The following is a 16,605-nucleotide window of genomic DNA, read 5'->3' as shown; positions in this document are numbered from 1 at the left end:
AACAAAAGGCTAAGAATAGCCAAAGTAGTCCGGAGAAGAATAGAGTGGTGGAACTTTCTCTACCAAATACCATAGCTTGTCATACAGGAATAGTAATTACAATTAGCAAGTATGGCTTCTCAGAGACACAGACAGCTAGGTAAACTAAACAGGCGTCCCATGCTTATGTGCAGATTTCATGTGGGACCGAGGTGGTAATGCAGTTCACTGGGAAAGGGTCAACCGGGTACTAGGGCAATGGGCTTCTCTTTGAAAAATAATGAAATTTTGACCTTACATCTACATGAAAGTGAATTGAAAGTGTGACTATAAAGGGCAATTGTTTTTTGAAAAACTTGGAAGACAACACAGGAGTATATTTTTAAAGTCTTGAGGAAGAGAAGAGTTACTTAAATAAGGCTGAAAAGTGCAACCCATTGAAGAAAAGATGTATAAATTTGACCACATTAAAATAAAGAGCTTCTTATCAAAAGGCATCATAAAGAAAATGACAACCCATATGCTGAGGTAAAATATTTATAACCTTTATAACTGACAAAGAATTTATAATCTCCTCCTAAGTCAATAAAGTACAAGACAAACAGCCCCGTAGAAAAGTGGGCCAAAGACTTAAGCAGGCATTTCAGAGAAGAAATACACAAATGGCTTTTAAACACATGAAAATATATGTTCATGAATTCTCCATAAAACACTTATTCGTTACAAAGGGGGAAACAGAAGCTTTACAGTAGAGAAGCATGGCAGGCACTACTTGTGTTCAAAGTGAACAGCAGCAGTAACAGCACAGATTGAAGTGAGGCACCACCCGATCCGGTGCAGCAGGCATGGCTCTGTGAGAGGCCTGCCAGAGGTGCATAACTTTAATCAAACCATGAGGAAATGTCAAGCAAACTCAAATTGAGTATATTCTATAATATAATTGACCAGTAATCATCAAAAATGCCTCAAGAAATAACAGGAACTGAGAGAAAAGACTAAAGAGATGTGACTAAAAATGTAATGTGTGATTTTGAGCTGGATCTTTTGTTAGAAAGGATATTGGAATATTGAAAACTGGACGTAGGCTGAGGATTAGATGGCTGTAATGTGTCTGATTCTGATGGTTGTATGGTGGTTAAGTATGAGAATGTTTATAAGGACACTTACGTTTACCATTTACTCACTAAAATAGTGAGCTAACAGGGGCATCATAGTGGCAACTTATTATAAAATAATATTGTTCCTACAACTTTTCTTTCAGCTTAAAAAGTAAAAATTAAAATTCTGCAGAGATATACCATTTAAGATCATTTTAGCAAAAAATTCTAAGTTCTGACAGTATCAAGCATTGGAGAAGAGTTGATCAAAAGGAGCTCTTAAACACTGCTAATGAGTGTGAAATTAGTTTGAACACTTTGAAAAACAACTTGGCATTATTTCATTTAAAAAAAGTTAAACATTCACATACAGTATGACCCCAAAATTCAGATCCTAGGCATATTACCAAAGAGAAATTCTAGTATGTGTGCTCTAAATTTTTATATAAAAATACTTACGGCAGTGTAGTGTGTATTAGCAATGTATACACATACATTACATATAAAAATTTACAACATAATATTATACAGCACTGAAAGTGAGTGGGATGGATGACTCATAGTTACTTGAAGTTGAGTGAAGGAAGTCCGTCACCGAAGGCTAGCCCTGGTGCAGTTCTATTTTTATAAAGCTCAAAAAGAAAGCAATATTTACACAAGATAGTATTGAGGAATATGTATAATAAAATGTTCTTTCTAGGGCAAAGGAATGATTAGCACAGTACAGGACGGGGCTAACCCTGTGTGTGGAGGCAGGGGGAGCGGGTTGGAGGAGAATTTCGGATGTAACCACATTGGGAATTTTGTTTTCTCCAGGCAAGTTATGTGGTAATAGCAGTGCAGAAGTGTGATTTATTATTGTCCTTTATAATACGTGTTTTTATGTGTTATGTGCATATTATCAAATATTACATAAAACTATTTTTAAGTTATTGAAACCACTGAAAAGTGATTTAAAGTAACAGCTTTGGGTCTTCTCTCTTAGTTCTGATAGGAAAACATTTTAAGAATGGAGGGAAAGGGGAAGACAGCGAATCAACCTGTCAGGACATCTTTTTACTATGTTGTTAAAGAAACAAAATGCCAGCAGCGTCAGGACCGCGCGCTCCCTCCCCGCTCAGCACCCTGTCGTCCCACTCAGCACCCCGTGGCCCCGCTCAGCACCCTGTGGCCCCACTCAGCACCCTGTGGCCCCGCTCAGCACCCAGTCGTCCCGCTCAGCACCCTGTGGCCCCGCTCAGCACCCTGTGGCCCCGCTCAGCACCCTGTCGCCCCGCTCAGCACCCTGTCGTCCCGCTCAGCACCCTGTGGCCCCGCTCAGCACCCTGTGGCCCCGCTCAGCACCCTGTGGCCCCGCTCAGCACCCTGTCGCCCCGCTCAGCACCCTGTCGTCCCGCTCAGCACCCTGTGGCCCCGCTCAGCACCCTGTGGCCCCGCTCAGCACCCTGTGGCCCCGCTCAGCACCCTGTTGCAAGGGCCTGGCCACCTGAGACCCAGCTGCCCCGCCCGGCCGCCGGGCGCAGCGGGAGGGAGGGTCAGAGGCGTCCCGGCGTTTAGCGCGGGCGCTCCTGTGCAGTTTGCCAACCAGGCTGTTCCGTAGACGTGGACCTGGGCATGCTAGTGGTGTTTGTTTTAAAGAGTCTCTTTGAAGCAGAACATTGCACTCCTCTTAAAAGGCTTTGCTGTTAACTAGAGAGCTCCGTTTCTATTTGTCAGGGCTCGGCCGCGTGAGGAAAACAACAAAGCGACTGTGTGAAGAGGCAGACAGTGTGTGAAACCCAGACTCGGGGCCTGGGCTCAGAGGGTCAATGTCGAGAACAGAGATGCCTCCTGACAGCTTTTACATGGGCCTTGTGGATCTGCAGGAATCCCTATGCACTGACTCAACACTTAAGCTCTGTGCAGGGGATAACATTCATAACAAGCTCAGAGCGAGCTCACGGTCTGAGGTACTGCGAATGCATATTTACTCTAACAGTCATTAATTAGATATCTGTGAGTTGTGTGGCCGCTAAACATTTTATTTTCGGTTGAAGTAAAATCCTTTGAAAAGGAGAGGGTAAAATGTAGACATTGTTGGCACAATCTTACTAATAAGAGGCAGCTGTAGACATCCCTCTGAAAGACATTTGACCGAACACACACTTATCACTTACCCCGCTACAAGGCTCACACAGCAAAGCAGCGGCAGAGGAGTTTATATTTGCACATCTCAAAGTACCCATTTTTGTATTTTCCACTACTTCAGGATGGATAGTACCATATGGCTGCCACATAAGTGGACCTGTTACTAATAAACTAGGACTGATGTGTAATTACGTTTTCAGTGATTCATCTGTGAAACACCCTGGGTTATTTTACATGGGAGCATCTGGTTCACATGTGTACCTCGGTTATTCTGTGGTGACTGACATCTGTATTCTTCTCATAAAGTCCCAACTGCACAGATGTGAGCTCTTGCCTTCTTACGCAGACAAAACGTGCATTTGAAAAATCCTTACCTCGACCCCGTGTGTGAACGGCTCAGTTCCCTACACAGGCGCGCACACGCCACTTTCACTGCCGCTGGAATACAGCATAAGCATCTCGTGCAGTGTGTTTCAGTTGCCGAACAGATGTATACTGGTGCCTTTATCTCTTTTTATGTTTGTTTATACCATAACATCTGTTTTAGATTGTAAGCTCAAAGAGGGCAGTGACCATGTCGATTTAATATTACGCAGACAGTGTCCACTGGAGCGTAATTCACTTTCAAATGCTGCTGAGTATTGTCGGTCAAGACGATGATGTTAATGACTTTGGGAGAAACAGCTTATAATCTGACCGAAGCCCTTTTTTCGCTTTAAGAAACATTTGCTGTAAATGGCCCTGCTCTCAATTTTACACATGTAATTACCCAGGTAACACAGAAAGCTATGTTGTTTTGAACAGAGCTAGTTTACTTTATGTTAGAATAATTGTCTAATGGTGCGTGGTATGAGAGCTCACAGAGGCAGAGTTCAGGCCCTGGAGGGTAGCTCCATTTGTCAGAGTGTCGTCCCGATACACCAAGGTTGGAGGTTTGAGCCCCGGTCAGGGCACAGGCAAGAGTCAACCAATGATACATGGATAGTGAAACAAAAAGTCAGTGTTTCTCTCTCTTCCTCTCTCTCAAATTAGTCAATCAATAAAAAAGAGGCAAAGTTCAAGGCAAATTTTATGAGGAGTGTAGCATTTTAGCTGAGCCTTCAAGGGTAGGCAGGATTCGGGCACGTAATAATGAAGGGAAGGACATTTGGGGCAAAGGAAAAAATGGGAAAGAGGCATTTGTTAAGAGCATGGAGGAGGCCAGTCCTGCCTTGAACATTTATAAATTGTGAGAACTTGGGTGCATGAATTGCTTGAATATCTAAAGTTTTGTTTTTTCACCTGGAAAATAGATACCGTAATAGGACATAAGGCTATTGTGACAATTACCTGACTAAGGAGCTTAACACAGTATCTGGAGTAAGGAAAGCATTTTATAACGTTGCTGTTACTCTCAGTGATAGATTAGCAACTTTGAATAGACTTTCAACAGAATTTTGAATTAAAAAAGACATACACTAACATATCAACAAGTGAATGGACAAAGGATAATTTTTGTTTTATTTTTTCTGTTATGAAGTTTTCAAACTATTTGTAATGGCCGTAAACTACTTTATATGCCAAAAAATAAATAATTTTGTTGTCGCTTGCATTCACTAGCATTGCATAGGGTTTAGAATTTCTGTGTTTGAAACCCTAGTCTCCTTAAGAGGCAGTTAGGGAAATTCATGATTTCTTTTAGCCGAATGTTTATTTTAAGTAGTAACTATTTCACCCTGAGGAATATTTATTTGACTTTATTCAGAGTAAGTAAAGAAGAGGAGGTAATACAGAAAATGTAGTTTCATAGCTTTGGATGAAACCTAAAAGGTGCACTATTCTCTTCTACCCTGGAAATACAATGTTAGAATTTTTGACTCAGAAGGGCCATTCAAATGCGGGAAGAGCCTTTTGAGCACACCCCGCCTAAATGTGGGATACAGTATTTTGGAATAGATTTATCTGGATATCTGAAAGGATCTGTCATTATTTTAACAAAATTCCCATGAATATAAATAAACATGTCCCTTAAATAATTTTCTGATTGCAGGCCCAGTGCAAAATGAAAATGCAGAACACTTTTGTTCAAAACCATTAAGAATTGCAAGACAGTGAAGCAGAACATTAAACCAGGGATGAGCATCTAAGCTTATGGCCCTGTGTGACCGACAGCACAGGGCCCATGATGAGGTGACATGCTCATGATGGTGGCGTTGTCTGTGGTCCAGAATTGGAGGTGTCCTAGTGAAACCAGCACTGTTCCTCTATTTTGCTCTCCTATCCCCAAGGCCAGGGCTGCTGGAAGTATGTGTCTGCAGCGGTGTTGTTTCTGCCTCAGACTATTCCATTGCTCAGCTTTGTATCCCAAGCATCCAGTGCAGTCTCTGACCATAGTAAGCACTTGATAAATAGTGGATGGGAGGTGATGGATAACAGTGGTTGCCCGCCTGTCTCAGTGATTCTGATTCAGCCCATGTATAAATAAGACCCTATGTGGGTTAATTTGAGCTTCAGGTTACATTGCACAGACCTTGCAGATGCCTCCACCAGCCAGCCTGAGGGTTTCTTTTAGCTCAGGCCTTCCGTATCCCGGCCTTACTCCATCTGTTTCTCTATTCAGTTATCCTGAAACATATTTAAACTGATAGATTAGAATGACAATTGAGCCCTAACCAAGTTCAGGCTGGAGTGGTGGGCAGAATGATGCCCCCCTCAAAGATGCCCACATCTTAATTCTTGGAAACGGAGACTGTAGTAGATCACATGGCAAAGGGAAGTTAAGGTTGTAGGTGGGTTCAGGTTGCTAATCAGCTGGCCTTAAAAGCAGGTAAATTATCGCGGGTATTCAAGTGGGTCCAATGTATCACAGAGGCCCTTAGGTGGAGGAGAGAGGTGGAGAAAGACATGTCAGGAAGGAAGCAAGGCCAAAGTGATGATGTGGGGAGTCCACCTGCCCTTGCTGGTTTTGAAAATGGAGGAAGAGGGCAGCCTCTGGAAGCTGGGAAAAGCAAGGAAACATCCTCCACTAGAGCCTCCAGAGAGGAACAGCCCTGCCAACATCTTGATTTTAGCCCAGGGAGAGCTGGGTCAGACTGCCAACCTCCAGAACTGTAAGATAATGGATTTGTGTTGTTTTAAGCCACTCTGTTATGGTAATTTGTTACAGCAGCAGCCGAAACTAAGCAGCTGCTTGCACACCATGGCCTGCCGGTCACTCCTGGCCGCTGCTTCCTTAGCAGCCTCTAACCTCTGTTGCTGGGTATTACTGTCTGCTCATGTTTTTCCCACCTTTCTTGGAAGCCAGAAGTAGAGTTCTGCCTTCTTTTATTGTTTCTTTTTTTTCCTAAATTGCACCACTAAGTTCTTTAGTTCAGGCTAGTAAATGTTACATTCATAGGGAAACACTAGTTTCTTGGGATGTTAATTGTTGAGAGAGAGTGAGAAAAGAGGCTTCTGATACCAAATTCATTTGTAAAACCCTGGTAAAACAAACCTCTTTTTCTTAAAGCACTTTAAAAAGATATAATCTATATACTCACACACACACTACACATACCTATGTATGTGTGTATATGTATGTATATACATACACATAATATATGTATATACATACACATTTTCTACACACATTCTCTGCACCTTGCTTCTGTTTTACCTAACAATTTAATTAACCAGTTTATTTATGGAAGAACTGTCATAGCTTTTATTGTATAATATGCACATGAAACAGAGCATTTAGTGGAGAAAAATAAATATTTTCCAACCATTTCGGACCACAGGTTTAATTTTTTAGAGTATCTCGTGGAACTACTTTTGAGACACACTACACACCACCAAGCTGCCTTCCTCTCGAGTAGAAATAAGAATTAGTGACCCCGTACACCAGTGTAGTCTGAAGGGTATGGCTTTTGGATTGAGGGAGACCTGGATTAATATCGAGGCTCCACTGTTGACTTGTCTGCCTGCTCACTTCCATGCTTATTGGTTGTGTGGCTGTGGGCAGGTTGTTAAGCCTCCTTGTTAATACTGTCTACCTCATTTATTCAATCATCTGTTCATTAATTAATGCATGCAATCACTGGAACATTTATGAGCCACGCCAGATAAAGCAGTCTCTTTGCTTGAGAACCGTCTAGTTTCCTGGGTTGTGGCACACTGAGCAACAAATGACAATGGCCTGTCTCAAAACTAAAGTTGTGGAGAATCATTTTCTACCAAAACGACAGCTTTCTACTTTTATAGACCTAGATCAACAGTAGAAAATGTCTCATGTACCAATTCAAAATCTGCAAGAATGCAGGAAGAAGTGGAATTTAATATGGGTTTTTTCAGGTATTGATTTTTTTAAAGCATGTATAGACTTTGATATTGATCATTAATAAATTACCAAAGTGATATTATTTTTCTAAGTACAGCAAGAGTGATAGAATCTTTCAATCTATGATTATGAAATTCCTACACGAATTATGGCATCCTTGTGGATATGAGCATATTTACCTTAATGGTTGTGACTTTAAACATTGAATTACATAGAACTAGAAAATCTTATTTTCAAATCCATTATATATATATACACATATATATATGTATATGTGTGTGTGTGTATATATATATATATATATATATATATACTTTTTTTTTACAAGGAAATTTGAGAATTATCATTTCCCCCAATACCTATAAAGCATGTGAGTGCATTTTAACATTATGTGTATTCACTCTTCATAATTCTCCTTTCTTTGTTTCATTCAAAATTACTTATTTCAAAACCATATTTCCATTTTCTTTTTGCTCTTGAAAAATTTGTACAGCAAAGTAATATTCATTAGAAAAAGATATCTTCAGGAATTTAATTGAAAATAGCCAATGCAATTTTTGTTACTTGCCACTATGGTTGCGAGAAAAAAGTTTCAGCTTCTCTTCTTTCATTTTCTCAGGCCAGTGAAATGTCGTTTAGGCCTACTGAGTGCCAGACACTGTTCAACCCTTGTTGTAATGACTCCTGATAACTTCAGTCAGTTAATTTACCTACGAGACACTTTGGTTTTTATAAGGTCAGCTGGAAAGTTGCAGCTATTTTTCGCATTTATTCTAAGATAAAAAATTTTTCTGAAGAGATCAAATTTGATTATATTTTTAAAATATTGGTATGATTGTGTCTTGTGAGGGTAAAAAAAAGCATTCTAGGCAGAGAGAACACAGCGCGTTAGGTTTGTTTTGATGACGCAGGAAACAAAACTAGAAACAGTGGGTCGACTCTATCAGGGAGCAGAAGTCAAGGAGAACTGGCAACATCATCACTAGCATCAGACAGAGCTTGATGGTCTTCCACTTGGTAGGAATATTGCAGGGAAAACGCAAACATTAGATGTGTTGTTGGACCAGATGAATGCTTGCTATTTTGTAAACCTGCATTTATTACTTACTGTGTGTTACATAGTCTAAGGAACTAACAAAAGCTCGAACTTTCAGGGAACACCTAATTCCATGACTTTTAAGCTCATAACATAACATAGTCAACTAAACTTCCAGATGTCCCGAGTTATCACGCTACAAAGTAACACGTCATTTGTACCCTCAGAACATGACTTCCATGGTCTCATTGCCTATTTCCTTCTGCAAGAGGACAGAAATGCCAGCAACAGAAAAACTGAGAATGTCTCAATTAAGACTAGCTCACATCAAAATAAAAATGAAGCACAAAAGACAAAAAAGGAATTATATAATCACATACTCAGTTCCTCCTACCTGATTCTTTTAATTTTCTACCTATTTTATTTTCACTTTTTTGTATTTTTAAAAATACTAAAAATTCAGTGGTGACTTCCGTGACATCAGATCATTCAGCACATTATTTAAAACTTTTCCATTTAAAGGATGTTTTTATAATTGACTTTATTCCATAATGGGAACTCTGTTAAGGTCAGTATGGTAGCTGCCTAGTTATTTAATAGTAGCAAGTACCTAATACTTTGATTTGGCTGGTTTTTGTGGTCATTTTGATGAAGGTTTGCTTTGTTGCATCCTAAAAAACAAACCATTAGATATTGGATTTTATTATTTCCAAAATATGTATGTCCAGCCTGATGCTCCGGTCCGAGTCTCTCCGAGCACGTGGCTCTCACCCCGCCTCTCACCTTCATCCCTGGCCCTGCACCTGACCTTCATTCCAGGCCCCGGCGGAGTCGGGGATTCGGTGCGCGAATGCCAGGGAAGTTTGTGGCAAAGCAAAGCCCTGTCTGTTTGTTCCAACGCGAGAGAAGCAACTGCTTCCAAATGCCGAGCTCGGGTGGTCAGGCGGGGATTGGTCATTTTCCTAGATATTTACTGTTACTACTGCAGACCAAGATTTAAGATTTCTTCTTCCCACAAGAAAACATTGCCTGCTTTTCCTGTCTGTAATAAATCACAAGTAGAGCAGTATCCTTCCAGACTATTCTTCTCAGCTACTGATAACTGATAGAGGGTGAAAATAATTTATGTAACACGAGTTTACAGATTCAGCTGTCAAAGTTGTATAGAAAGCCAGCGCTTTGGCAGCACTTGGAAACGCAGAATAAACTTGGTCAGCTTGGTCCTTGGCTTCTGTGACAACACGCCTCTCTGGTTCTCCTCATAGCTCTTGTCTCCTCTTTCTTTAAAAATTTTATTTATTGATTTTGAGAGAGAGAAACAGAAACATCAGATTTGTTGTTCCACTTATTGGTGCATAAATCGGTTGATTCTTGCATGTGCCCTGACCTGGGAGCGAGCGATGCTCTAACCAACTGAGCTACCCAGCCAGGGTTCAGTCTCCTCTTACTCGTGTGTCTCTCTCGCTGTCTGTCCCTGCAATTTTTATACTCTCCAGGATTTCATACTAAACTTTTCTCCGGTAGACTCTCTCTGAGTGATCTCGTCAGTTGCCTCATTTGCCATCAGTGGCCAGGGTATGGCAGTGACTGTGGTCTCTGTACTTGTAGTCCAGTCATCTCTCCTGAGCCTTCCAGCTCTATAATCATTTACCTCTTCAACGTCTGTCTCCATTTAGATATCCTGCAGTCACTTCAGACTTACCCATTATGTCTAAAACAACCCTTTTTACTAGACTAAACTATACCTAATACTATAATACTGTACTGTATAAATACCTTTATGCCATAACAACCCTGCCTTTCCTGTCTGTCACCATCTTCACCATAGCCAAAGCCACAAAACCCAGAATTCTGAGAGCATTGTCATGAGAGAGCAAATAAGATCCACACCTGTTATGTACATACACAGATACACTGACACGCACCAGTGTTCAGCGAGTAATACTGAAGTTTTGCATGTTTCTGAACTTGAAATAAAGGCAATCATGTTGTGTATTCTGTGCCTTGCCCTGGTGCAGCACTGTGCTGGAGATTCGTGCCTGTGCAGCTGCGTTGTAGTCCATTGTGTGGGCATTCTAGTGCTTATTTGCCCATTTCCTGTGTAGAGACATGAGGATAGTTTTTACGTTTTTGCTACTAGGAGTAATGCATCTGTAAACACTTGTGTATGTATCTCCTTGCACACATAAGCACATTTTTCTAAAGTGCGTAGCCAGTATCGGGATTCCTCGGCGTAGGTACGTTCGTCTTCATGTACCTGGGCAGTTACTGCCAAATCCTTATACAAAGTAGTTTCAGATGTTTACCCCACCAGAGCAATTTATCTTGTACTCCATTTCATCAGTGATCTTTGCTATTGTTAGACATTTTCATGTTTTCTAATCTGCTGTAAAATATTTCGTACTGGTTTTCATTTGCATTTTCTTGGTTACTAATGAAGTTAAGTTTAATATGCTTATTTATCCCCTCTGTTCCCTCTTCTTGGAAATTCCAAGAAGTTCTTGTAGTCTTTGGGCATATCTTTTCATTATGTTGGGGTTTTATTGTTTGTAGCAGTTCTTTGGATAGTAATTGTTTGTTAGTAGCCTGTGTTGCAGTATCTCCTGCCAGTGTGTGACTGTCTTTTCTTTCTCTTTAAGGTGATGAATAGAAGGCCTTACTTCTAATGCTTCTAATGTAATTGAACTTATCAATCTTTACCTATTTGGTTTCACTTCTGTCTTTTAAAAAAACTTCTCTATCTTACGATCCTAAAGACATTCTCTTTTATTTTCTTCTAAATGCTTTAAAGTTTGCCTTTGAATGTTATGTGTATTGTGCAGGTAGAGATATTGTTAGGTCACATAAAAATTGACTCTCGATTTATTATTTCAGAACCATTGTTTGTGTCAAATGAGCGTGATTTTTCGAGTGTCACATTTGCAGTTGATCATATCACATTTTCCTGGACCTCTCAGTTTGCTCAGATTGGCATCTTGAAATGTTCCAGAAATACTATGTTCAGAATATGTTATAAAATGCAAGTAATTCATTCCAAGCAATACTGCTTCTTATTTGAATAAGAAAAGATTGATATTCCACCCATGGTAATACTAATATGTATTAAACTTGGCTGAGAAAATGTCTTTACAAAATGAGCCAATAACCGGAAATATTTTAAAAGATGGTAATTCAGTTTCCAGAAAGTTAAAGGAGAAGATAATCATTCATTCTCACATATTCAGGAAACAGGGTGTGATATTTCTTTTGGCAAACCTAACTTTTGATCCACACCATTCATTGTTAATTGGTTGATGGTAGTACAGTTTTGATTCAAGTTGGGGTGTAGGGGGGCGGTGCAGTGTGAAATAAAGCTAATAAAATGTAGGACTCTATGCAATTGTATTATTAAGAACATAAGCCATTTTTTTAGAGAGGCCGTCATCATGTGGAGAAGTTTCTCTTATTTCCTTTATTTGAAAAAGTCCATATACTTGAGCCTTTAACTCTAGAAAGACAGTGTCTTATTCTGCCATTCCCTTTCCTCTTTAATTCACACTATTCATTTATTTTGCAGATATTTATTGAGAACCTGTATTTTGCAAACTAGTCTATGCTCAACTATTTGAGCATAACTGTATCAGAATTCAGGGGCTAAAAGAATTCCAAGATCATTTATACTAATCCCTACTTTTCACAAATTAAAGAAACTGAGATCCAGAAAGGTGCAGTCACCTGACCAAAATCCCGATGTGGTAGAGTATAAATGAAGATCTCTTGACCCCAGATTCAGAATTCCCCCTGTTGAACTATGTTGTCGACAACGGCTGTCTGAAAATCTACCTGAATCCTAAATATTGATACACATGTTTATAACAATTCCTGAAGGGATAAATCATTGTTTGTGAAAAAAATTATACTACATAGTTTTTTGCTTTCGAGATGCTTATAAAATTTTTAAAATGAAAAGGCACATTTGGAAAAAAATTGAGAAAGTTAAAAGTGTAACTAAAAGCTTCCTGAGGGCAGCAATCATGTATTAGCTTTATCAGATTTGTTATATTTCCTTAACACACTGAGCTGTTCAGAGGATGTATTCAACAGATACTGATTGAATGCATAAAACTATATATTGAAATATAAGGTGCAGACATCAGGTATTTTAGATGATCAGAGAAAAGGAAAATCAGCCTGAAGATGGAAAGACAAAACCCACAACTCTTCATGGAATATTTAGAATTTAAAGGGGGCTATAAGGTATGATTGCATTTTAATTAAACAGAGAGGAACTCCCAAGTTTCAAGCTACTTGTTTAGCTCACTCTCTATTAAGACTGTAGATACAGGTTTTCTGAGTTATTTACTTTCAGATTTAACCTGTAAGCATGAATTCTTGGAATAACCATGTGCATGAAAAAATAATGTGTAAATATGCTAAGATATATGAATAAGAATATTAATTGTTGTGTTGTTTATAACAGCATTAAAAAATGGAACCAAGCCAAATATCCATCAGTGGATTAATGCTTAGTACATCAAAATTAAAATTAATAATGAAAGTAGATTTATATTTTCAGAGACATTGCTAATATTTTATGGAGTGAAAGCATCAAGCTGCAAATTATATAGAGAGAATTACTTCATTTTTATAAAAAGATATGAAAGTACAAATAATGTAAAGTAGGATAATGGACATTTTTATTTTCTTTGCACTTTATAGAATTTATAAAACGTCTTAAAATAAATATTTATTATTTATAAAAGTGATTAAACTTTTTTTGGTTGTGGAGAGAACTCTAAATTGACTTTGTAAACTTACCAGGGATATGAAAGCTGTAGAATAATATCTCCATTCATTGATGTATTTTATTGAGCACCTATTATGTACTAGGCACTAAGAGCAAAAGAGTCTAAATCTAAGCTCTTGACTTTAGAAGAAGATGGGAATCATATATGGAGCACCAATCATATATGGAGAATTCTTTCAGACTTCACTTGAGAGGGGTCCTTTTGTCCTACGCTATTTTAAAAAAATTAAATTGACCTCTGTGTTCTGGTTGTACAGTGTCTAGAGGACAAACCAAATCATACAGGTTTTTCCATGTCTGACTTTTAATTGAAATAATTCAATTCTCTGTTTGGCTAGGAGAAAAAGCCACTCTTAAGACACTTAGGCTGGCGGAAAATGTTTACTGGGTCTTGAGTTGGCATGGGAAACTTACACGTGCATTAATTACACTTTCACTCTGTCCCATGTCATTTCAGCCTGTGGAATATAGCTGTAGGTATTAGTCACACGTCACAGTAGCTGTGTCTGTCTCCGTGACACGGGGGCAGCGTTCCCGCCGGCGCCTCGCCTTCCTGCCGGGCGCGGCCCCTGCACTCGGCTGCTCGGGGAAAGGCGGCCCGTGTCCCAGGGCTGGTGGCAGCCACCCGTGCGAATGACGTGCAGCCACGAGGCCGAGGAGGATCCTGTGGGGGGTTATTTTTATTAACCTGTACCGCTAAGCATGGCTGCGAGCTTTTTGAAATACTCATAATCTAAAAAACATACTCAATGTTTGGGGATTTTTAATTGGTTATTTCTTTAAATTAAAGAAGCTATTAGCAGTTCCTTTAAATTAAAGAAACTATTAGCAGGAGCTTTTTTGGTAGTTTATGCAGTATTAGCAGCTAATATTAATAGTTTCCAAATGTTTTGTGAGAATTTACAAGCATTTTCACTTACAACACCTCATTTAATCTTTAAATCACCTCTAAGGCAGATATTATTATGTCAGTTTTCCAGGTGAGAGGGCATAAATCCAGAGAGGTTAAATGACTTGCCTAAAGTCACATAGCTAATAAGAAATAGACCTGGATATTCAAATCTGTGTCCTGGCTTCAAGTCCCGTTCCCTTTCAGCTGTACCAGGCTGCAACGACGACCCCTATGCCTTTGAAGTTAGAAATATTACTAAGTATTGCTGGGCTGACTCAGCCTAGTCATAGTAGCCCTTGAAGCCACCTCTAATTGTGAATATTAAGCCTTTTTATTTAGGTTCCATGGAGAACCACTGACAAGGTTTATACAAGGGTGTAAACATGTGTTTCTAAGCTGCCTTTCTGACTGAGCTGCTACCCTCCAGCTTTTTAAGTTTTTTTAAACTGTTTTTTTTCCCAGTTGTGTTGTTTTATTTTATTTTTGAACAGCTACTTTTAATTTTTTGATTACAGTTTGTATTCAACACTATTTTGTATTAGCTTCAGATATCTAATGAACAAAATAAACTGTTGATCAAAATAGATAGATCCAGAGACATAGAAGCATGGAACAGACTGAGGAATCTCAGAGGGAAGGCGGGGGTGGGTGGGGAGAGATTAACCAAAGGACTTACATGCATATTTGCATAACCCGTGGACACAGACAATAATGGGGTGAAGGCCTGGGGCGGGGGGCAAGTGCTGGGGAGAAGGGGTCAATGGGGGGAAAAAGGGGACATCTGTAATACTTAACAATAAAGATAAATTTTTTAAAAATAGCTGTTCAGCAGACTTACAGATACAGAGAAATTATGGAGGTAACAGAGGAGGGGGGTTGGGGGTCAGAGTGAAATAGCTGCTGAGATTAGGAGGTGATAATTGATAGTTACAAAATAGGCTTAGTGGTCAGTCCACTGATGTGGTACCTGCAGACTGACGCTGAATAAAGTTTAGCTGCTAGGTGAAGATCTGTAGATTTAGTACATGAATGTGGATCACCAGCTGCTAAGATGTGAAGTCATTGCTAGTTATATACACACTTCTAATCAGACCGCTAAAGGAAATTCATGGGGCTGCAACTTCCTACTCTTGAGATTAAAATGCATGTTAACAGGTAGAATTTAAGGATCTAAGGAAAATGAAAATTGGGATAGAATTATTGAAGAATGGCTTGAGAAACCACCTATATCTTGCCATAGAAATACATAGAGAACAGAGCTAATTTTTTTTTTTACCTTAATCATGAGTATTATTGTAGGCCCTTGAATTTTTGTGACCTCAGAATAGTGACAGATTAATTCTAAAGCAGTTAAAGTCATGAAATTCCCTTCATCTCTCTCTCTTTGTGGTCTAAAACCAATTCTGAAGCAGGATTTAACTGTTATTTTAGTTACATGTCTCTTAGTTTTATTTTATATGGATTTTTTAATGAAATTCTCATGATTTCCTTTTTCCTCTAGGCTTGATCTTCCACTACCCGAGACGCAGAAAAAGGAGCCCAGCTCAGCTGACAACTTGTCTTTAGAAACTCTCAGAAACAGTAGTTCAGAAGACCTCTTTGATGAGATTTAACTGTCTCAGAAAAGCCCTTTGATGTTCACTAGACTATGTTTTCTATTCATTTCTTTAAACTGAAAAAAGCGAAATTTCTACCCAGCAGCAGCTCTTGCCTCAGCTTAGGATTTAATTACAGACACACAGAGCTGAAGCCACTGTGCACGGTGGCTCGCACGTGGCCGTGAGCGTGCGACTCGGTGGCAGTGGTGGGCGATTCTACAGCATTCATTCGGCTCGCCTGTGGTCACATGAAACCTCACTTGTTGCAAAGGACACGTTTGTCGTACTCCGTTCACACGTATTGTGTGGTAGCTGTCTAACAGCCTGCCGAGGGGGATGTTGGAAATACGACAAAATGTCTACAGTTCTTTGTTTTCTTAATAGTCATGTTCAGAGCAGTTATGTCTGAGCGTTTTAATTTGTGGAATGGTATATAAACCTATTTTCAGTTTGTACACAAACAACCTGAAAAGCTAATGATACAGTTTCTGATGCATTAAAGATTTTGTGTTCTTAATAAAATATGTAACTTAGCTTGACTTCTTCCTTTACTAACAGGTCTTCATCCAGTGCTTACTAGTGTAACACCTTTTATATTAAGAAAGCATTTTTGGGAGACTGATAAAATATTTGTTTTATAGGTATGAGAACCCTCTTTGGCAGCAAGGATCTTGTCCTATTCACATGTCATATTCACGTCAGTGACATCTGGCACAACTTTTTAAAAATATTCAGTTTCTATTTCCTAATCTCTCACTTCACCTTCCTTCTCTCCAGCTGCACATCCATTCCC

The 16,605-nt window shown here is 39.3% G+C and overlaps 1 protein-coding gene across 2 annotated transcripts in view; it reads left to right on the top strand.

Moving 5' to 3' along the window:
• The window catches only part of XRCC4 (X-ray repair cross complementing 4), a 182,011-nt gene extending 165,650 nt beyond the window's left edge, over nt 1–16,361 (top strand). Inside the window, exon 8 of one of the 2 annotated variants that reach the window (XM_081132981.1) lies at nt 15,716–16,361. In XM_081132981.1, the coding sequence (XP_080989107.1) occupies nt 15,716–15,827 (112 nt within the window). In that variant the 3' untranslated portion in view covers nt 15,828–16,361. The remainder of the gene's footprint in view (nt 1–15,715) is intronic. The other variant, XM_081132982.1, reaches the window with a different exon arrangement.
• The last annotated feature ends 244 nt before the right edge of the window (nt 16,362–16,605 follow it).

This window comes from Miniopterus schreibersii, assembly GCF_964146895.1.
Source record: "Miniopterus schreibersii genome assembly, chromosome: 3".
NCBI classification, from domain to species: Eukaryota; Metazoa; Chordata; class Mammalia; order Chiroptera; family Miniopteridae; genus Miniopterus; species Miniopterus schreibersii.
Note: the sequence above shows the minus strand (reverse complement) of the source record. Positions and strands in the feature narration are given on the sequence as shown.